Below are 22,970 nucleotides of genomic sequence, written 5' to 3'. Positions count from 1 at the left end.
CAGTTTCCAACAATGGCTACTACTACTGCAGCTACTTAGTTTTAATATTACTCTTATTACTCTTTCTGGGTCGCAAAATAAACTTTTGACATATTTTCATGCAAGAATGTAGCTGTGTAAACTTCAAATATCTCCTCGGTTTATCAAGACATCACATATTTGCAAAAGTGCTCTTAAGGCGAGAAGAGTGGACTCCTGGCACAACGTTTTCAAACCCCCCGCGGTCTTTCGCTACTCAGGCTAAACATGATATATAACCCACATAGCAAAATTGGTATGGCCCAGATCTGGCCCACACAATGTGCTTACACATGGCCCACATACCACAAAGAATGACGGCCCTTTGGTGGCCCAGATCTGGTTTACCAGAGTCAGCATGGGTCAGCAGTCACATGGGTCAGCACAAGGCCAGTTGCAGACACACTGGTGGTCCTGTGCTGGGCCACGTGTGGATTACCTGGCAAACCTGATCTGGGCCACCAAAGGGCTGTTATTCTTTGCGGTATGTGGGCCATGTGTAAGTTGTGTGCAACCACGGGCCAGTTTCAGACACACTGCTGTCCCAGAACAGTTTTAGCTCTGGCCCCAGATGTCAGCCTAAAGTGTACCTTAATCAAACCATGTAATAAAAATGTGCTGGAACATGATAGTGCAAAAGAAATATGACGAAACTCTGTTCAGACAGTGAATGGACTGATTCTTATATAGCACTTTTCTACTCTCCCGGATTACTCAAAGTGCTCTACAACATACCGCATTCACCCACTGTCTCTAAACCAGGGGTCAGCAACCCTGGGCACGAGTGCCACAGTTGGCATGCGAAGGGTTAACTGATAGAACGACCATAGCTGGACTGGCCATCGGCCCACCGGGCATTTGCCCGTTTTTATGGGCCGATGATTTTTTTTACATTTATTTTTATAACAGTATAAACAATGAAAGGTGGTGGATTGGCCAGATGCTGGCAGATGTGTAAAAATAACTCAGTTGTTTGGTGGTGGCTATGGCGGAGCTTCCACAGAGGCCAGCAGGTGGATGAGGGAAAGGGGACGCAGGAGGAGGAGAGACCCGAGGCGGCCGCCGGTCCGAGTGTCAGGTGAACTGAACTTCAGGTAAGAAGTTATGACCTGCAGTCTATCTGGGTCAGATATAAACCAAGTTTAGGTGGAGTTTATTTTCGTTGTACTGACTTTTTACCGTCAGTTACAATAACTCGTACTGCATACTAGCTAGCACGACAGAGTTTCTACAGCTGGGTGGGTGCTATGTTACTGATAGTGAACTTTATTTTATTCATAAGGTTAGTTAGTAGAGTTGTCAACCGTCCCGTAAAAACTGAATCCTCCCGCATTCAGAGAAAATATTACACGTTTTGTATTAAGGTGAAAAGGAGCACAGCATGTCCCGAACTTCAGCTAGAATGACACAAAGCTGGAGTTATTCTGTGTCTTTACGCTGTCAGCTGCCTCTTCTTCTCTCATTCAATCTTGAAACTGATCAATAATCAGCTGATCGGCTTTTCTCTCTTGTTTGTTTATCGCCCACTTTGCACCAGAAAGAGGAAACCAGCGGATGTTGCCTTAAACAACAGCAGCGCGTTTAAGCTTGATCAGCTGTGGTTAGAATTTATTTAATATTAATTTCAAGTATCAGCTGATGTTTGCTGGAGCCACAGCTGTAAAGCTGCTGGTCATGATATCAGTTTGGATATGCAGTGAGAGGGAAACATGAAGATGAAACCAGGAGATGTCCTTACTGAATCATCAGAGCTGAACAGGTGATGGAGAAACAGGTTTACCTTTGAGGTGACATGAATGAGTTGAAGGGAAGTTATGAACTGTTTCTGAGAGACAAATAACACCAGGATCCTTTTCTAAGTAGCTGACAGCTGGTAACTGTGCAGGGGCGGGTCTAGCAAAGTTTTGCCAGGCGGCCAGGTAGGGCATTAACAGGGAAAGGGGGCACAAAGAAATACTTTTCTTTCTTATTCTCATTTAAAATGTCTAGCTTTTAATAAATAATTATCTGAAGATTACAACCAAAGTTTTTATCTGATGTACAATGTATAGAAATCATACATATATACCAACAAGACAGTGTCCATCACTGTCACAACAGCGTTTGTTTTCATTCAAAGGCTTTATGGCTTTAATACCTGGTGGGCCGGTCTCTAGTCAAAATGCCTGGGCTGATTTTTTGTCCCAGTCCAGCCCTGGGCACGACACGCAGTGAATTAATCTGAGAGGGTGCATTAAAAAATAAATGGCTGCGCCAGCGGTGCACATCGCAAATCAGCTTGCATAGACGCATTAGTTGTGTCGCTTCTTAATGACAGTATCTTAGCTAACAACCCCAACTACCAGATTCAACTTGTAATTGGCTAAAAAACACTTAGCCTACTGGTTAGAGGGACGTTGCTAGCTGTCAGTTTTTTCAAGCGATGTTGAAATTTCCACATTTCGACACTTCAAATGCCTCAGGAGCTCTTAGCTCAGCGCAGCAACTGTTAATATAGAGCGTTATTAAATTTATTGCTAATGCAATTATAAGGCACATTGACTTCTGAGGAAATTTTCGATGGCACTCGTCATCAAAAAGGTTGCCTACCCCTGCTCTAAACTGAGTGCTTCCTGACTACATTCATACACGTTCACACTTTTGACATGCAGACTGGATTAGCCAGGGATCGAATCACTAACCTTCTATTCAATAGGTGTCCTGCTCTACCTCCTGAGCTACAGCCACCCAGTGATAAGCATGAGTAAACCCTCACTAGGTTTTGGATAAAATGTACACTCACAAACCTGTCAAACCTGCATTTGAAACGTTGGCTACCATAGCACTATAGTATTGCAACATGGCATATGGGTCTTCTAACTAAGACAGGAAAATAGGAACATAAATAGCACCATCACTGCCAGACCTGGCCCACATCTGGTTAACATACACCCTACCATGACAGGCATCAGGTAACAGGTTTTATCGCTATTCCTGGTGCCTTTAGGTGCAAATTCAGCAAACCATTCTTCCGAAGACATATGGTTGTTTAAAAGGCTGCTTTGGTTCATTTTCCTTAGTTGGAATAAACATATCTGTAATCACTTTGATGTTTTTTTTGATGTAGCTACTTTTTAAAAACAGCTCAAAGCACATCTGTTTAGACAGGCATTTAGGTAATATTGATGTGTAGTAAACTGTTTTATTGGATATGCTATTATTCCCATGTGAAGCACTTTGAAATAACTTCCTGTTTTAAAAAGTGCTATATAAATACATTTTACTTACTTACTTACTAGTGTTTTATGTGAGTTAGTGCTAAAATCATAGCACTGAACATGCAGTATAATGTTTCTCCAGACCCTTCCACGTCTGTTACGTGTGAACCTGTTCTCATCTGTAAAATTCTGGAATTATGTGGCAAATGCCCACCAGGCTCCACGGTGCTGGAGTGTGAGTATATTGGATGTTCAGCCTCAGGCCGCCCTCATGAAGTCTGGTTGTGATTGTTTGGTCAGAGGTCATCATCAGTTTTGCTCCCTTTAAAAGGTGTTTGCTGTTGCGTTTAATAACTTCTAACAATTCTCTATAGAAGTTGATATTCCTTAACAAGCTGGTTTTGTTTAGAAAGTGTAAGACTCACCTGAGAGGTGTTATATGTGTTGAGACGAGACGCGTAAGTGTGATGCGTAAGTGACTGAATAAAAATATTGGTGGCGGCCAGTGGTACACCTCAGCCTCCTAGGAGATGCACTTATGGTATCAATTAAAAAAAAATCATATATAGCCTTATTCTCAAATTATTGCATTTACAGGTTTAAAAAAACTTGACCTCTGACCTTCAACCTTGAGGACAAGCTCTCTTACATTCAAACTCTGAGATCTGAGATTTTTAATAGTCACACCTACACACCTATGGTATCAATTTGAAAGACCTACATCACTTCATCCTCGAGTTATCGCATTCACACACTCGGGTGTCAATGTTTCCCACCTGGCAGGGTTGTGATAACACTCCATCAAAGGCTTCAGCTTTCTGAAGACTTAGTGTTCCTCAGGCACACAGCTTCTACAGCCAAACAGGTAAGAATCAGCACACAATATCAAACTAACAGCTGACAGCAGGTTGGAGACAAAGGGCTGGTTGGCAGACAGTACATAAACTGTGGAACTGAAACCAAATGTTACCCAAAAGGTAAATCTGTGTTTCTCTGCAGGATTTTGGGAGTAAATCATAAGGCCAACACTCATAAACATCAGTTTGAGAACTGATACTGACGCTGTTATTGTGATACCTGTGGGTGTGAATGATTTTCTGTTTCTGTTTTACAACAAAGGGAGGGAGAGGAGTCTTCCAGTACCGATGTTTTTTGTTTCATGGAGATGTGATAAAGTGGGTGATCAGGGTTGTTCAGGGTGGCTTCAAAGGTCTCTAGTGTGCATCTTTCCACCTCCACTTCACCTTAGTTATTAGTGTGCTGATAGTGTTAGTGCAGCTGTCCCTTTAATAGTTCTGATACCTGGTGACATCACAGGAAACAGGAAGCAGGAAGTAGTAAGGTTTAGTGAAGTTGCACATGGCCAAGGAGACTGCCATGAATCCACATGCATCTGTCCTCAATCCTTCGTCTTTTGGAGCATCGTCTGTATGTATATTGTTTATTTGATACTTATCTGTAGTTCTGTGGTTGTATTTTGTGACATGAGGGAAGTTTAATGTGTAACTTTGATACGTTGTTGAAGCCACATGTTCAGAGCACGGCTAATGCTTATTCTTGCAGCTAAAGTGCTACGCTATGTTGATTTAGATTATTGTAGACTTGTAGGTACAGTGTATATGTAAGATTTAAAGAATATACTGTAATTGTAATTGTGTTATGCTTGTTTCAGTTTCACACTTTCTACATCATTAAACCTGTGGACAAAGAGTAATGGTCTTCAGAGTCTTGATGGAAGAAAAGTGTTGAACCTTGCTGCCGGTTCCTCTTCTGTGCAGTGCGAAGAGGGAAAGACAGTACAGTGAAAAGACGTTGAGTTACAGACAAGGTAACACAGTGCATGTGACAACAGCTACTGCTATCTCGCTACATAGCCTCTACTTGCCTACACTATGGATTCAAAGCCATTGTCAGTGAAGACACGGTCTTATGCTTCTATGTCAACCACACGTTCTCATGGATCGGCTACCAGCACTGCAGCTGCAAAAGCTAGGGCTAATGCTGAAGCAGCAAAGGCACGTTTAGCGTTTGCAGAGCAAGAAATGAAGTTAAAAATGGAAAAGGCTCGTCTGGAAGCTTCTATAGAAATGCTGACAACAGAAAAGGAAACTGCTGCAGCTGTAGCGAAGGCGGAAGCTTTAGAAGCAGCGGTTGGCGTTAGCGAAGGAAAACACAGTTGTAAACTTCCTCTCATTGCAACATCAGTCGACTCTGCTGAGCGTACAAAAGTGTATGTGGAGAAACAAGCTGAAGTATCAAGAGACATCCAGATGGCATCACAGGAGGATTTACCCTTGCAAGACGAGACACAGCAGCCGCTTCCTGAGGAACCTTTGCATAATACGGTGTGCATGCCACGTCTCAATTCGCTGAGTGATGGTCCCCCCGACGCTGCTATTACTGTCTTTGATACTCCACTGCATCCTCCACGTAGCCTTAACCCCTTTGTCACATCAGATGTGAATCGCAACTCAGCTCAACAGACAGAGCACCACTACTACGGAGTACTCAAAGAAAATGATTATGAAGATTTTCTAAAGCCTTCATGCAGTGTAACTGCACAGCAGCCACCCTGGAAGACCAACAGCGCCATGGAAGCTCTTCCCCATCACCCATATGGTAACTCTCAGCGGCCTAGTTACTCCACTGAGCCACATGTGACAGACTTTGTCAGATTTCTAGCACGACGTGAGCTCGTTACAAGTGGTCTACTACAATTTAACGATAGACCGGAAAACTACAGGGCCTGGCGACGTTCATTCCAGAATGCGGTGAGAGACTTGAATCTAACAAGTGATGAAGAAATGGATCTTCTTGTCAAATGGCTGGGAAGTGAATCAGCTGAGCATGCAAAGCGTATTAGGTCCATCCACATAAATCAACCAGCTAAAGGGCTGAGCATGATCTGGAACCGACTAGATGCTTCTTACGGTTCATCTGAAGCTATTGAGAAAGCTTTGTTCCAAAAACTGGATAGTTTCCCCAAAATTGGCAATAAAGACTACTCCAAACTCCGGGACCTCAGTGATTTACTGATGGAACTAGATGCTGCCAAGGCCGAGGGAGATCTGCCTGGTCTTTTGTATCTTGATACCCCCAGAGGTGTAAATGCAATAGCCCAAAAATTACCATATGGTATACAAGAAAAATGGCTTTCTCATGGATCCAGTTACAAACAATCACATTGTGTAACATTCCCCCCATTCTCAGTGTTCGTTTCCTTCATCTACCAGCAAGCACAGATGAGGAATGATCCAAGTTTCAACTTTGTTTCTCAAACCGAGATGGTTAAAACGGAAAAACCTCCTTGGAAAAACAGTAGACAAAGGGAGATTTTAGTCAACAAGACAGAAGTGTCACCTGCTGCTCGCTCAGACAACAGAAACAAGAAGAATGTGGAGGATCCAGATAGGAGATGTCCTATACATAAGAAACCTCACACATTACAAAGGTGTCGTGCCTTTCGAGAGAAACACTTCCAAGAAAGAATGAACTTTCTCAGGGAGAATGGCATCTGTTTTAAGTGTTGCAACTCCTCAACGCACACCGCGAGGGAATGCCAAAGTATCATTAAGTGTACTGAATGCAACAGTGATAGACACTCATCTGCTCTACATCCAGGTCAGGCACCGTGGATAAAGAACATAAGCATGCCTTTGGAGCATGGCGGGGAGCCAGAACATACACAAACTTCAGAAGTTACTGTTCAGTGTACCGAGATCTGTGGAGAGGACCGCACTGTTAAGAACTGCTCCAAGATCTGCCTGGCCAGAGTCTATCCTAAAGGAGAACGTGAAAAGGCCATAAAGGCCTATGTTATTATAGACGAGCAGAGTAATAGATCTTTGGCTCACTCAGATTTCTTTGAGAAGTTTGACTTGCAATGCCCTACTGCATCTTACACACTGAAGACATGCTCTGGTATGACTGAGAACATGGGGAGGATAGCTTCAGGCTTCTGTATAGAGTCAATGGATTGTAAAACAGTTCAGCTACTACCAAGTCTGTTGGAGTGTAATGAGATACCAGACAACAGAGCAGAGATTCCATCACCAAGTGCTGCTCTCCATCATGATCATCTGAAACCAGTTGCTCACCTTATTCCAGAGTTTGAACCTGATGTTCCCATTATGCTCTTACTTGGACGTGACGTCATTAGACTTCATAAGGTTCACAAATACATCAATGGCCCCCCTGATGCCCCCTATGCTCAAAAACTTGAGTTGGGATGGGTGATTGTGGGCAATGTCTGTTTGGGACGTGTTCATAAGCCACGCAGTGTAAACACGTACTTCACTAATGCTCTTGAACAGTCTCGTCCTACTATTTTTGAACCATGTCCGAGTGTTCTCCAGGTTAAAGAGAGATACGGTCCCGAACATTCAAAGTGTGCCTATGATGTAGAAGATGATGGGCTAGGCTGTACAGTGTTCCAGCTTACCCGAGAGGATAATAAACCAGCACCATCGTTTGAAGATCTTGCCTTCATGGCAATAATGAAACGAGAGCTCAAGAAGGATGCCAGTAACAGCTGGGTAGCTCCTTTGCCATTTAGGCAGCCAAGACCACACCTCCCTGATAACAGACAGCAAGCTCTTAACCGCTTCAGCTCCCTCAAACGCAACTTAGCAAGGAAACCTGAGATGTCCCAACATTTCTTCTCATTCATGGAGAAAATATTCGAAAATGGTCATGCTGAAGTTGCTCCTCCTCTCACTCCAAACCAGGAACGATGGTATTTACCCATTTTTGGAGTGTACCACCCAAAGAAGCCTGGCAACATCCGTGTTGTTTTTGACTCAAGTGCACAGCATGAGGGAGTGTCTCTGAATGATGTTCTCTTGAAAGGACCTGACCTCAACAACCTACTCCTGGGAGTTCTGATGAGGTTTCGCAAGGATGCCATTGCAGCAACTGCAGACATCAAGCAGATGTTTCATTCCTTTCTTGTGAGAGAAGAAGATCGTAACTTCCTACGGTTCTTCTGGTTCAGAGACAACAGTCCTACACAGGAAGTCATTGAGTACCGCATGACTGTACATGTGTTCGGTAATAGCCCTAGTCCAGCGGTTGCCATTTACTGCCTCAGGCAGTCCACGATGGATGGAGGACCACATCATGACCCCGAGGTGAAACAGTTTGTTTGCCATGACTTTTATGTTGATGATGCACTTAAATCTTTTTCAAGTGTAAAAAGTGCTGTCTGTCTGTTGAAGAAAACTCAGGATGTTCTGGCAAACTCCAACCTGAGACTCCACAAAATCGCCTCTAACAGCAAGGAGGTCATGGAGGCTTTCCCACCTGAAGATCGCGCAAATGACTTGAAGGATTTGGATCTGAGCTCAGATATTCTACCTGTACAGCGCAGCTTGGGACTAAATTGGAACTTGGAGTCCGACATGTTCGTTTTTAAAGTCAACAAAGAAGAGAAGCCTTTCACACGCCGAGGCATCCTATCAGTGGTAAATAGCGTGTATGACCCCTTGGGATTTGTGGCTCCCGTGACCATTCAAGGGAAGCACATTCTAAGAGAGCTCACACAACAAAGATGTGACTGGGATTCTCAGCTCCCTGAGGGGATGCAGGAAAAATGGAAGTCTTGGCGGGATTCACTGAAAGACCTAAGTGGCGTGATGATCCCAAGACCCTATACCAAAGCCTTTCTTTCAACAACAAAGACGAGAGAACTGTTTGTCTTTTCTGATGCGTCAACGATGGCTATTGCAGCAGTTGCCTATCTCAGGGTGGTGGACGAAGCAGGGAATACTCATACTGGCTTTGTTATGGGTAAGGCGAAGCTGGCACCCAGACCTGAACACACAATCCCTAGACTTGAGCTTTGTGCAGCTGTACTGGCCGTGGAGTTAGCAGATTTCATATCATCAGAGCTTGACATGCGCATCGATGCTACCACCTTCTACACTGATAGCAAAGTAGTGCTCGGATACATAAATAACGAGACAAGACGCTTTTATGTGTATGTCAGCAATCGTATTGTCCGCATCAGAAGGTCCTCTCATCCTAAGCAGTGGAAGTACGTGTCTACAGGGGAAAATCCAGCAGACTGTGCGACAAGGTCTGTACCGGCTGCCTTTCTCTCAGATACCTCTTGGCTCACTGGACCTCCTTTTCTGACTGAGCCTATGCAAGATTCTCTAGAACCAGACTCCTTTGAGCTTATGGATGCAAACATGGACGCTGAGATCCGCCCGCAAATCTCTACTTTGCAAACACAGGCTTCTCGCACACTACTTGGGTCCCACCGTTTCTCCAAGTTTTCTTCCTGGCAAGCTTTGAAACGTGCCATTGCTAATCTCCTTCACATTGTGAACAGCTTTCACACACGTAAGGCCAAAGGGACCATGCAATGCAAGGGGTGGCATTTCTGTCAGAAAGCAGGTACACCTGATCAACTCAGTTTATCAGAGCACGTCATTATTCAAACTGTGCAGGAAGAGGCATATGCTGAAGAGTTGGCCTGTCTCAAAAAGAATAAGGTGATCCCTCAAGGGAGTCCTCTTAGGACCCTGGATCCCTTCATTGACGCACACAACGTCCTCAGAGTTGGTGGTCGGATAAGACATGGAGAGGTTCCTCATGAAGAAAAGAACCCTAAGATCATTCCTTGTAAGTACCATATTGCAACATTGCTGGTCAGACATTTCCATGAACAAACCCTGCACCAGGGACGCCACTTCACAGAGGGTGCCATCCGTGCAGCAGGCTACTGGATAATAGGTATGAAGAGATTGGTGAGCACTGTCATCCACCATTGTGTCACATGTCGAAAGCTCCGTGGTCTCCCTGAACAACAAAAGATGGCTGACCTGCCATCAGATCGCCTCTCTATGGAACCTCCATTTACCTACATTGGACTGGACGTGTTTGGCCCATGGAGTGTTGTTGCACGGCGTACAAGAGGTGGTCTCGCCCATAGTAAGAGATGGGCAGTTATATTCACTTGTATGGCCGTTAGAGCAGTCCACATAGAGGTCATAGAATCTCTGGACACCTCATGCTTCATCAATGCCCTCAGGAGGTTTCTAGCTATTCGAGGTCCTGTGAAACAAATACGTTCGGACAGAGGCACAAACTTCGTGGGTGCGTCAGCTGAACTAAAGATTCCATCCAATATTGATTCCACGTCTGTTGAAAAGTACTTAGCTGGAAAAGGTTGTGCATGGGTTTTTAACCCTCCACATGCGTCTCACATGGGTGGCGCATGGGAGAGGATGATAGGAATAGCCAAAAGAATCCTCGATTCAATGTTCCTGCATCTTGGGACATCAAACTTGACCCATGAGGTCCTTACTACGCTGATGGCAGAAGTGGTGGCAATTATCAATGCCAGACCTCTCATACCAGTATCTACTGATCCAAGTGACCCAGTTCTACTAACCCCAGCCACTCTCTTAACTCAGAAGATGGGTACTCCATCAGCTCCACTTGAAGACTCCAATGTCGAAGATATGTGTAAACAACAATGGCGTCAGGTTCAGCATCTGGCCCAGACTTTCTGGAGCAAATGGAGACGACAGTATCTTTCTTCACTGCAGCCAAGAAGAAAGTGGCAGGACAGTCAACCCAATCTGGAGCCTGGGAGCGTTGTACTTCTCAGAGATCAGCAGCTCAAGAGAAATGAATGGCCTCTTGGAGTAATCACCCAAGTCTTCCCTAGCCAGGACAATAAGGTCCGCACAGCGGAGGTGAAGGTATCCAGGCAAGATGGGACAAAGGTATTTTTGAGACCTGTGTCGGAGCTCATTCTTCTGTTACATCCAGACAAAGACTGAACTGTTACTCTATATCTATATACATATATAACCATGTATAACTGTTCTGTATTGTATGTTAGTTGTGGCATTCTATCATGCCAGGCGGGGAGTGTGCTGATAGTGTTAGTGCAGCTGTCCCTTTAATAGTTCTGATACCTGGTGACATCACAGGAAACAGGAAGCAGGAAGTAGTAAGGTTTAGTGAAGTTGCACATGGCCAAGGAGACTGCCATGAATCCACATGCATCTGTCCTCAATCCTTTGTCTTTTGGAGCATCGTCTGTATGTATATTGTTTATTTGATACTTATCTGTAGTTCTGTGGTTGTATTTTGTGACATGAGGGAAGTTTAATGTGTAACTTTGATACGTTGTTGAAGCCACATGTTCAGAGCACGGCTAATGCTTATTCTTGCAGCTAAAGTGCTACGCTATGTTGATTTAGATTATTGTAGACTTGTAGGTACAGTGTATATGTAAGATTTAAAGAATATACTGTAATTGTAATTGTGTTATGCTTGTTTCAGTTTCACACTTTCTACATCATTAAACCTGTGGACAAAGAGTAATGGTCTTCAGAGTCTTGATGGAAGAAAAGTGTTGAACCTTGCTGCCGGTTCCTCTTCTGTGCAGTGCGAAGAGGGAAAGACAGTACAATTAGGATAACAGGATGATTAAAAAAAGATGAAGTTTCTGAGCAGTTATGAATGTGATTCTTGGTCTAATGGTGTAGAAATGAATGTCTTTTACAGTGTTAGTCAGTAGTTGGTTCATCCACTCTACCTTTTCCCCTTTCTGTTGTGTCATTGCAGCTGTAACCTTGAGTCTAGTTTCAAAACATATTTATATTGTCTGGAATGTTTCCCTTTGCAAAACTCTATTAAAAGTTGCAGTACTGCCTCAGGGTTGTACATCTCCACCAACTGGTTCAACTGCAGTTTCCATCCGTCTGTCAGACTGCCTGCAATAAGTACAGTAACGAGTCTGCAGGAATTTAACAGGTGGGCCCCAAAGATTATAGTATCCATTCGGTTTTTAGGTCAAATATAAATTATAGTCACAGTTTAACTTGGAGCTGGACATTAAGCTGGACATACAGCTGTTTGCATCAGCTTAATGATTGTGACAGCAAAGAAAGTGATGCTATAAGTTTCTAGGTGTTGGCTCAGGAATGTGGAGTTGAATGCAGCTTCTAGAGGTTTGCCCTACTTTCATAATCACAAACTGTCATTTTCAGTGTTGATGTATAACCGAAGAATGCTCTTTGGTGTTGTCATTACATCTTGAACTATTGCCACTGGCTTATTGGGTTTCTCAGAGTAATGTTGTAGACTCTTTACCAGCGTTGAGTGTAACCCATTACCCATTATTCAGTAATTACTTTACAGTTACAATTATGTTGTTAGTTACAATAAAAAGTGTTTTCAGTTATCTGTATGCCAGGTGGATAGAAGGGGAGAGAAAGAGTTTTAGTTCACATGTGAGGAGGAAAATGGTGGAGTGATACAATAATAAGGCTTTTGAGCAGTGGGGATATAGACATTACTTTTATTTTTATTGCAGAAAAGGACGAGAGTGCGTGGGTGAAGTGCAAACTACGTCCAGGACAGAAACATCTGCATTATACTGTTAGCACAACTTTGGCTATTCGCAAGCACCTGCACAAGCTAGCCAAGAACCCAGAGTGATGACACAGCTGAGTGAATGCAAACCCCAGCACGCCCTGAAATTTAACAGGTAAGAAACTGATGAGCAGTTAGGCTTTCTACAGTAGAATCACCGAGACAACCGCTTTAAACTCTCTTTGTGCTGGTTTTCATCTTTGATTTGTGCTGTTGACTTTGTGTTCATACATGAATACTAGGAGGAGGATAATAAGTGTGTCCTCATTAGGATAGGGATCTGTGTTGTTTGTGTAGGGCTGTAGCCTCAGGTTAATATTGTTAAATGATAATTATGTGACAATGTAGTTTATTTTTGTTTAAGTAACATACTAAATTACTTTTATGAAAAGTAACAAGTAATGTATAATACATTACTTTTTTCAAGTAACTACGCCAACACTGGTCTTTACTTTACAATATAAAGTGTCTTGACTTTCTTTGACTGGGTTTTTCCAGTCTTGAATGTGTTTAACTCACCTGCATCAACGCTTATCCACAGTTAACCTGTCAGACATGAAGCTGTTCACCAGACTGGGCAGAGAAAAACTTGTCAGTACATCCAGTTTCGAGGAAACTGCAGAAAATGGCCTTGGCTCCAAAAACAGCAGAAGGCACAGACATGCAATGCTTATCTAGAGTAATGGAAAAACTTATTAAAGATGCAGATTCATTCTTCCATCGATTTAAAAGTCATCAATCAAGGATGAGAGAGATTGTAGAAAAGCTTAAGGGGATTTCTGAAGAAGTACATTCAACCCCTGAAGAAGATGAAAAGTTAAGAAATTGTATCATCCAATCAGCTAACAAGACTCAGACCCTCGTTGATGTGTGTGCTGTAATGAAGACTGACCTCAGAGAGGTAAGTAAAAGCAGAGTTTCCCATCACACAGTAATCACTAGTAATCTCTAATCACAGTGTAATCACACTGTGTTCACATTTTTTTAATTGATGAGTTCCATCAAGAGGAAGACCAAAATGTTGGACACTTAAGAAACAAAAGACACACTACAAGTAACACAACTGTAAGAGAATAATTACAAAGATGTAAAACTGAACACTAGATTCTGTCAACACAGACAACAGGATGACTGACAGAGAGAAACCTCACAGACCAAACCCCCTCTACACTCTTTTCATTAAGCAAACTTAAATTTCTTCCTGTGATAATTCACAAGGTGAATTATGCGTGTTGCTTGTCCTGCTTCCTTGCATCTCTTCTCCCCCTGCCCGACAGCCTCACTGGGAAGATCTAAGATGTGTAGAAGATACATACCGTAAATTAAATTCTGTGCTATATCAAAGTAATGATAACAGCAACATTAACATTTACACAGACATATATGAGGCTGACATGTTTTATAAAATGATCACCATAAAAGTCTTAATATTTCTGCTTCTAAATAAGCTAGAAAATTAATTTTAACTAGTAAATCTACACATTTAAAGGCCAAGTAATTCAGTTTTGCCAAATAAAATTAACCTAAAGAGACTATAATGCACTGACTGTACAGCACAATGTGAAAGAGAAGATGAGAGTATGATTAAGAAACCTCAGTCCTTTGTCATAATCATAATGTGCGTGCATCAGTGCTAGAAAACTGTCATCATTCTTGCACTAGAGCAAAATATTAATAACAAATATTTTCACGCCCCATCTCAACAAATAATACAATAAGAGAGGTGTAACTTTATTTAGATAATAACTCATTCACATTGAATTCTTCAGTAGTTTTTCTTGTAAAAATAAAATAAAAACTTTAATTTCAAACAACTGTTTGCATCACTATACTGCTACATCAGTCTTCCCTTTTCTTTTTTTTTTTTTTTTTTAAAAAAAACAGTGACAAATTAAATAGACTGGGTCCTTTATCAGAAATGCAACAATAAAGTTCAGTCTTATAAAAAAGAGCAAATCCAGAAACTTGTGAAGAAAGATGGAAAAATTGTTTAGTGAGAGTTTAAAACGTTTCACTCTTAGTGGCTGCAGTGAGCCTGTTTTTCACTGCGCAGCTTTTCAAAATGTTTTTTGAGGCTTAATACTGCTGCTCTCAAGTCATGTTCAATATTCAGCCTCAGTCACTGATTTTGTTTGCTACAAGGAAGATTTTTGTCTCTGCCTTTAAGCGGAAGATTTAAATCATATAGCTTTCCAAATATATCGCTAAGATAGGCCACTTTCATCAAAACGTTTTCATCATTAAGCTCCACCTCCAAAAACATCTGAATTTCCTCTCAGAGCTCATCAGCTGTTGCTGTACTTGGGACATACTTGCAAAGCAACACATCCTCACACAGGGCCTCTGACATGACAAAGCGAACATAAGAAATCAAAAGACAGTCTTTATTGCTGTCTGTAGCCTCGTTCGCCTGTAAGATGAAAACTTTGTCCTTCAGCACTTCCAACTGTGTCACAGGACAGAGAGAGAGCCTTTAATTTTGCAGCGCTTGTCTCATTGAGCATCGATGACACCATATCTAAAGTTGCTGTATGAGCTTCTCTGCTATCCTGTGAGGTTTCTTGCTCTGGGCAATTTTGTATGTGACTTTGTATGATGCCGTTAGTGCTTTGCTGTTGACTGATGCAGATTTTAGAAAGCATCTTCCTGCTGAAGATATTCTCCAAATAGAGTGGATTGTTCATGTCACTGGGGTGTAATGTCCCTAAGTGTCTTCCTAATTTGTTGGGCCTCATACTGTCAGCGTGCAGAATGTTCAATCATAAGATACACTCGGGTCTCTCCTCATCATGTACCACACTCACCATGAAAGCAAGAGAAAGATAAGATTCATCATCTTTCCTTTTTGGCTTGGTTTTTGGCTTATTATTGGTTATTATTATTGGTCTCAGACGTAACACCTCTATCTCTTGATTTTGATGTCCATCTACAGTGAATGAGCAGATTACTATACCTGAGATTAATTTCTTTGTTCTGCTGTAGAAACTATGTCGATATTAAACATTAATTCCCACATGACATTTTTTGTCATGTAGCTCACACTTTAAGAATCACAGCGCTGGCTTTAATATCTGCCAAAAGAACCGCTAGACTGATATTTGCATCAGACCTTCTCACTGATCACGGAGGTGCTGTGGTTGATGTTTCAACTCAGCATCTGAATGATTGACATCTCTATTTACAGGTGAACCACAAATGGAGTGGGTGTGGTTTTCAGATTCATGTAAACACAGTAGACTGAGTGTGCTCCATGCTATCTTACTTGTTCATTTTGTGGCTCTTTTCTCAGTTTTTATACAACACAGACAAAATGTTTCGATCTTAAAATGCTCAGTCCTGTGGCAAATGTGTTTCTGACTCAGTAATCTCGCAGCGGAGTAAAACAGTAAAACAGTAAGTGGCCCTGAAAGTGAACTCCCCGACAGTCTGGGAGGTCAGCTGCAAACTCCCAGACTTGATAACATTCAAAAATCCACCAGCTGTAATCAGTGTGTATGACTGAGCTTTTAGCTTAAACCTCAGTGTGTGACTGAAAAAATTTGGATTCCCTGATATGTTTGATGAACATGTTTATTCAGGTGGTAACTCTGTAAAAATTATGTCTCTCTTTGTGTGTCCACAGATACTAACTGAACCTGAGGATTTTTACAGCCGTCACACAGCTTCATTTATCCAGCACGCAGCTTCATATTTCCAGCATTCAGCATCATTTATTCTATATGCAGTTTCTTTCCTCCAACATGGAAATTCAATCATCAAACAATTTTCCAGCCAAGACACAAAGGCCAGAGAGATTTTATCCAAGAGGATTTTTGAAGACATAAAAGAAATGCAGAGGAGAATAGGAGCTAAAGTCTTAATGTCAGCCGCCCTTGCAGCTCCGCCAAATCAAGGACTAAGTTTAGTTGCTACTGCTGATGGTGGAGCTACTGCTCTAGATGTAAATATACTCATTTCAGAGGATAGAAATTTCATAGAAAATGTTGAACTACTGAAAAAGAGCCTAGAAGAAATAAAGAGTACATTTAAAAAGCTGGAGAAAGAATCAGCTGAAGCTCGGGTTGAAATTACTCCAACTGACATGAAAGAGGTTTGGATATCACACATCTACGTGTTTACACTGAAGGAGATGAATGAAGGATTGATTGAATTTGAAAAACTGCTACAAGTCATGGATAAACTAGTCACACTTACTGGAAGAACCATCAGAGTCCATCCAACCCATGAAGTGGTCAAAGAGTTAAAAAAGTCTATCCTGCTGTCAGCTGATCAATGTCAGGTTGTTGTCAGCGAGTGTAATAAGGTGAAGATTTAACTCCTAGTGGTACGTAAAACGATATCTACCACCACACAATCATTCATACAACCATACTACATAACCCCTGTTGGAGTTTGAAGTGATTTAACAATTTAAAGATGGATCAAAATGTCCCAAATTTAGAATTATAAATGAAAAAATGCATCACATAAAGCAGCAGTTTGACTCTTAACTTTGTGTTTACAACAAAATCCCAAACCAGCTCACAGCCAGTGATGAAGGGAGAGATGACTGTTGCAATGCTAATTATTATATTTATTACCAAAGAAGTCACTAAGGCTATGTCTACACTAGCCCGGATAAATTTGAACGCTCCGCGTCCACACTATTGTTTTCCGTCGTTTTCACAGAGTTGTGCGCCCACATTGAAACGTCCAAAAACGCTTACGTTCCAGTACTGCGCATGCGTGTGAAACGCAAGACAATTCGACCTATGTATCCACTTTGGACAGCATTTTCAAAACGCTGCGTTTTCCTTGACCGAAAATGCCGTCTCAGTGTGGACAGAAGGCTAAAACGGAGAGAAAAAGATGCGTTTTCAAACAAAAACATATTAGTGTGGACATGGCCTATGAGCAAATGATGAGCATGTGTGGAATCAGAAGGAATAAAAAAAGCATATCAAGCCTTTGTTTGGATGAGTGTAATGGTCTGTTGTGTTGTCACGGGAACACAAGAGTTAAAACAAACCTACATGTATGGAACCCAATAGGGAGTAAGAGAACGTATTTGACCAGGGCTTTGGCTGAATAGTCCAGTTTGTCCAGTATAGTCCAGGCTCCTAACCGAATGACATGACCTGGAATCGTCTGTGGTAAAATTCAACAAGTGCAGGTGGAATTCTCTAACTATTGAGGAATTCAGTGCTTCCTTTATAACCCCCTTAAGCAGATTAGACACTGAAGCATTACTTCATTTGATAACTCCCACTATAAAGTAATTCATTACATTACTCGTTACATTGTCTTCATGTTTCTCTGTAAATCAGCTGAAACACACCATCCTATAATCACCATTTAATATAAATTTGAGGCTACCCCTTGATGCGCCAACACAAATCTCTATCCCGATGAGGACACACATATGATCTTACTCTTTGTACTTATGTATGAACACAAAGCAGGCAACACAAAGCAAAGAGTAAACCAGCACAAAAAGACTTCAAAGTGATCACCATGACGATTCTAATGTAGAAACGGAGGCTGCAGCCTGACTGCGCATCAGTCTGGAACCTGTTGAAGTTCCAGGTCTGGCTGCTGGGCTGGGGTCAGCATTCACTCATGTTAGATCCCAGTTAACCCTGTACAGGTGGTCTGGACTGGCTCTCCATCCTTTGGGTCAGAGTGCCTTACTCCCTACGGGTATTACCCTGTTAGGTGATGTTGAGACTAGTTTAAGCCGGTGGCGAGGAGACTCGCTCAGCCTCTAAATGCCTTCGTCTAAGCGCTCGCCCTGCACTACCTCTGACTCTATGCTCTCATTGGCAACCTTAATGAAACATATTTGTCAATCACACTTATTAACGGCAGCTCTCCTCTAATGATCTATGGCACTTGTTATTGTGCTGAGTAAAATTTAGTGACCTGGACAGTAGGTCCCAAGGACGTATTATAATGATTGACTAGAATAACCTATAAGAGCCCTAAATCTGATGTTATGAGTTAACACACATAAAGTCTTACCATTTACTGTTTTAAGGAAGTAATAGAATGAATGTCCACAATTCTGACTTTGAATGCAGCTAGATAATTTTTATTAAAGCAAGGTTCCAGCAGGGGTTAGCAACCAGCTTAATTGCAATTTAATCAATTCAATGAATCAAATCCAAATAATCAATTTATCATACTATAAACCCTAACTATTCTGTTGCTAAATGACTACAACTGTTGTTGAGGTGGGTCTTCTTTTAGGAGGGAAGGAAGATCATTGTGCACACCGATAGAATCCAGCTCCCTGCTGTGTTGGAAGAAGTCCAAAGGAAAGATAAACTGTAGCCCGGTACAAGGCTCCCCGACTTCACCTTCTTGACTCCGATCCTAACTCAGCATACGATGAGTAGGCAGTTCAAAATTCATAACCCAATCAGTCGATCCACGGTGAAGCGTTATGACTTCTTCTCTTGCCGTCCCTCGCTCGTCTTCTCACCGCGGATCTTCAGTCTCTTCTCTACGTACTCACCGGCTCGGGACTAGAGGAAAAAAACCCTCTCTGTTTTTGCCTCCCATCTTTATACACCTCTACAGACCTGTCCAGACATGTCAAGACATCTTCTAGACAGAAACACCATCTATGGACATGTCATGTTCCTCCTCCACTCCACCCAACAATGCTGCAGCTCAACTTCCCTAATAACCTTCCTTTCCTAATAATTCCCTAATAAGTTTCATACAGACAGAAATTCTCCTTTTTTTCATGTCTTAAGGACCGTTTAACTCATACACACACATTATGATTTTTTATTAATCTTTTAGCAATGCAATGCATACATAACTCTTTTTATTGGATTCTACGCTTTAACAGACACAACAACTTCCCTTATTTCCATTTGTGACAAACATGCCGGAGACTCACATTCTTCTGACACTCAGCTGTATCATCACTCTGGGTTCTTGGCTTGCAAAGAGCCAATTTGTGTTAGCAGCATAATACATGAAAAAAATGTTGCTGTTTTAGTTTTACCACTGCAAAACCATCATTTGCATCAATAGATTAGGGTAATTATTAAACTGTGTTATGTAAGACCAGTCCGATTCTCTGTGCAACACACATAAATTATCTCTCACCCTTTCCTTGACCTTCTGATGGTGTCTTGGTGGAGTTACAACACTGAGGATGCTAACTCATGGCTGACAGTTGAGCTTCCAGACATCATATATTCTGAAACTGTGATCAGTCTTTATTGCTGAACTCTGTTTATTTCAGGTTTCTCTTTTGATAAATGGGGTAAATTTGGTCTACTCCAGTCTCAGATTTTTTTTAGATCCACTTATTTAGTTTGGTGGTTATTCTGTAAAAATGTTCATGTGTTCACAGGTCGCTTCTTTCGTCCGACATGCAACTTCATTCATCCAACAGTTCAACAGCAGCGAGTCAGAGATGAGAAAGATTGTGAAAGAGTTCCAGAAGATTGCAGAGGAAGTCAGAAATATGCAGAGTAAAACTGACATAATGAGAAAATTAGGAGTTGAATTTCTTATTGGTGGGGTCTTAGCAACTCCATTAACTGCAGGAGTGAGTTTAGCTGCAGCTGCCGGAGGTGGAGCCACTGTTGTTACTACCAATGTAGTAAAAATTCTGTCAGAGAAAGGAAAAGCAAAGAAAGTAGAAAAGTCGGGAGAAGAATTCATGGCCAAAGTCAGACCACTGAAAGAGAACCTGGAGGACATAAAGACGATATGTGAAAAGCTGGAGAAGGAATCAGCTGAAGCTCAGGCCAGAGACACTCAGACTGATGTGGACGAGTTTCAGAGGATCCTCAGACGAGTGTCTCACCTGAAAGAGATGAGTTCAGGACTTCTGGTTGTAACTGAAACCCTGCTGGATGTTATGGACAACGTGGTAATGCTCATCAAGAAAGTCATCAGAGTGACTACGACTCCTGAAGAGGATCAAAAGTTAAGCAACGCCATCCTGCAGTCAGCTGCTCAGAGTCAGAGGGTCGTTACTGAGTTTGATAAGATGAGAAAAGAACTGAGAGAGTTCACATGAACTTACAGACAGCAGTAACTAACTAACTAACAACAACAAATAAAGTTTTATGAATAATGTATTATGTCATTGCGACGCTACACTATCCGGTCGACTGCTGTCTGCTTATTTCTACTCGTCTGTTTTACTTTGTTTCTACTTGAATAACTGAATGATTAATACATGAAAAATACATCTAACATATAATGTATTTGTAATCAGGTATTTCTGACGATCAGGGCATAAACTAGTCGAAAAAGTGTCGTCTATGGATTACTAGATAGTGGAAAGGGAGTGGGATTAAATAAGGTTATGCTTCTTCCTGCTCCTTTTTGAACATGAAAGTTGTTGTTTTTTGGGGGGAGGGTGTAGTTGTGGTTGCTTGTTTTCCTTTTGTTTTCCTTTGTTTGTTTGTCTCTTTTTATTTCTGTGTTGATGTACTTTTTTTTAACATGTTCAAAATAAAGATTCAATATGATTTTGACAGCTAATGCTTAACATGCCTTTGGTTCAGACAGAAAAGATCCCAGCTGGAAAGTCAGATATCCAACCTTTACCAAATCCAGGAGAATGTACTCCTGCTGGATTCCCAGGCTGCAGAGGCCCCCTGCGATCCTGACAACACCACACTTCCATAGCTCGGTCCTTAAGCAAACCCACAGGACCCGTGGCTCAGGCTTGGAGCCAAGGCCAAAGTGCTGACCTGCTCTACACCTGCTCATTCTGAACTCTGAATTGTTGGTGAAGGAGAGAAAAAACGAAGAAGAAAATCCACTCACACTCCACCATCATGATCCATTGCCCTGACCCTGGACAGGTTTGATGTTTTCATCGAGGTCAGGCAAACATAGCGAGAGAAAAGAGTTTACGAAGACACCTCTCCAAGGTATTCAGGCTGGCCTGAGCACCTTTTAAAGCTTCTGGATGGAACCAAAGTGTAATGAAGGCAGTGGTAAAATTTGCTTTTCTTTTAGATGATAGGCTAAAGGTTGAGGTGATATATTTAAATGAGAGATTTAGATTAAATACAAATCTCTTTGTTTAGTTCATTAGTTCAGCTGATCAGGCCTGCCTGTACAACAATATGACTTACCAGCAGAGATGGGCAGTAACGCGTTACTTGTAACGCGTTACTGTAATCTGATTACTTTTTTCAAGTAACGAGTAAAGTAAGGGATTACTATTGCAAAAACGGTAATTAGATTACCGTTACTTTCCCGTAGGAACGCTGCGTTACTGCGTTACTAAAACCGTGATTTTCTTGCGAGAATGTCTCATGACAGTGACGTAAGCGAGTGCGACGTGTGTGACAACAGCTGTGTGCAGATCAACAATGGATCATATATCGAGTGCAGAGAGAGTATGAGCGTGCAGCGTTTAAAGCGTGGAAGTACTGACCTTATTTTGAGTTTGATTCCGTAAAAAGTGACAAAAACATTAGTGTCCGTTGTGCGTGGGAAGAAAACTTCTTTTTACAGCGAAAAAACCCCTAAACTTCCAAGCAAGCACCGAGTAGCTACGACGTAATGGGAAACTCACAGAGAAACTGCCGTATCCTTCCACTGACCGCTGCGGCACACCTGCACCAGGATAACCCTCCGCCTACCCTACTCCTGCTTTACAGGTGAAAATAGAGCAAAAGGACCGCTAGTCTTTGACTTTATTTATTTTCTGCTGTGTTTTACTTGCATCTGAAAGAGTGAGTGTAAACACACACACACATATATATATATATATATATATATATATATATATATATGATGTGCTGGAATGTGCAGAAAATAGGTTTAAATGTTAAACTAATTTCTTCCAGTCAGAGAATGGTGCATATAATTAAAATTTTGCTTCATGCATAAAGTTAAAAGATTAAAACTAACAAAACAAGTTTTAAAAAGAGACTTTTCCATTCGATTACATTTTGTATGATGGATTATGTAGAAAAAGTAGAATTGGGCTGAAAGATCTATCACTTTATCGCCTATTCAGGTTGTAAATCATGTTTTTAAAAAGTAACTAAGTAACTAAGTAACTAAGTAATTAATTACTTTTGAAAATAAGTAATCAGTAAAGTAACGGGATTACTTTTTTGGGGAAGTAATCAGTAATTAATTACTGATTACTTTTTTCAAGTAACTTGACCAACACTGCTTACCAGTAGCAGTTTGTAAAGGGCCGTCAGCAGGAGTTTAGTTCAAAAGAGAAGACAGAGACTGATTCCTGCTTTTTCAAACTTTTGCAAGTTGCACTAACCCTAAAAATACAACATCAAAAATTCAGATTAGCAGCCGGAATCAAATAACCTGAAAAGAGGCATGAAGAAGACCACGGCTGCTTACAAGAGGAAGACTGGGAAC

General features: G+C 41.6%; 1 protein-coding gene across 2 annotated transcripts; it reads left to right on the top strand.

Moving 5' to 3' along the window:
• Window positions 1-13,155: 13,155 nt before the first annotated feature.
• LOC148102054 (uncharacterized) lies at window positions 13,156-21,118 on the top strand. 2 transcript variants are annotated; one of them, XR_015719273.1, is made up of 3 exons: window positions 13,156-13,512; window positions 16,234-16,935; window positions 19,963-20,023. XR_015719273.1 is itself a non-coding variant. In XM_087843444.1 (2 exons), the coding sequence occupies exons 1-2, from the start codon at window positions 13,237-13,239 to the stop codon at window positions 20,635-20,637; spliced, it is 951 nt and encodes a 316-aa protein (XP_087699570.1). In that variant the 5' UTR covers window positions 13,156-13,236; the 3' UTR covers window positions 20,638-21,118. The 2 variants fall into 2 exon arrangements, 1 of the variants encoding a protein (XP_087699570.1); XM_087843444.1 differs by lacking the exon at window positions 16,234-16,935 and having other exon boundaries at window positions 19,963-21,118.
• Window positions 21,119-22,970: the final 1,852 nt, after the last annotated feature.

The sequence above is a fragment of the Neolamprologus brichardi genome, chromosome 7, assembly GCF_056152115.1.
Source record: "Neolamprologus brichardi isolate AB-2024 chromosome 7, ASM5615211v1, whole genome shotgun sequence".
Lineage (NCBI taxonomy): Eukaryota > Metazoa > Chordata > Actinopteri > Cichliformes > Cichlidae > Neolamprologus > Neolamprologus brichardi.
The sequence above is the reverse complement of the archived record's forward strand: the minus strand, read 5'-3'. Positions and strand labels throughout refer to the sequence as shown.

Excerpts from the sequence above, each read along its gene's own strand:
- LOC148102054 (XM_087843444.1), top strand. The coding sequence starts at position 13,237 with ATGGCCTTGGCTCCAAAAACAGCAGAAGGCACAGACATGCAATGCTTA. Across the intron at positions 13,513-19,962 it reads TGAAGACTGACCTCAGAGAG|GTCGCTTCTTTCGTCCGACA; the intron begins GTAAGTAAAAGC and ends ATGTGTTCACAG.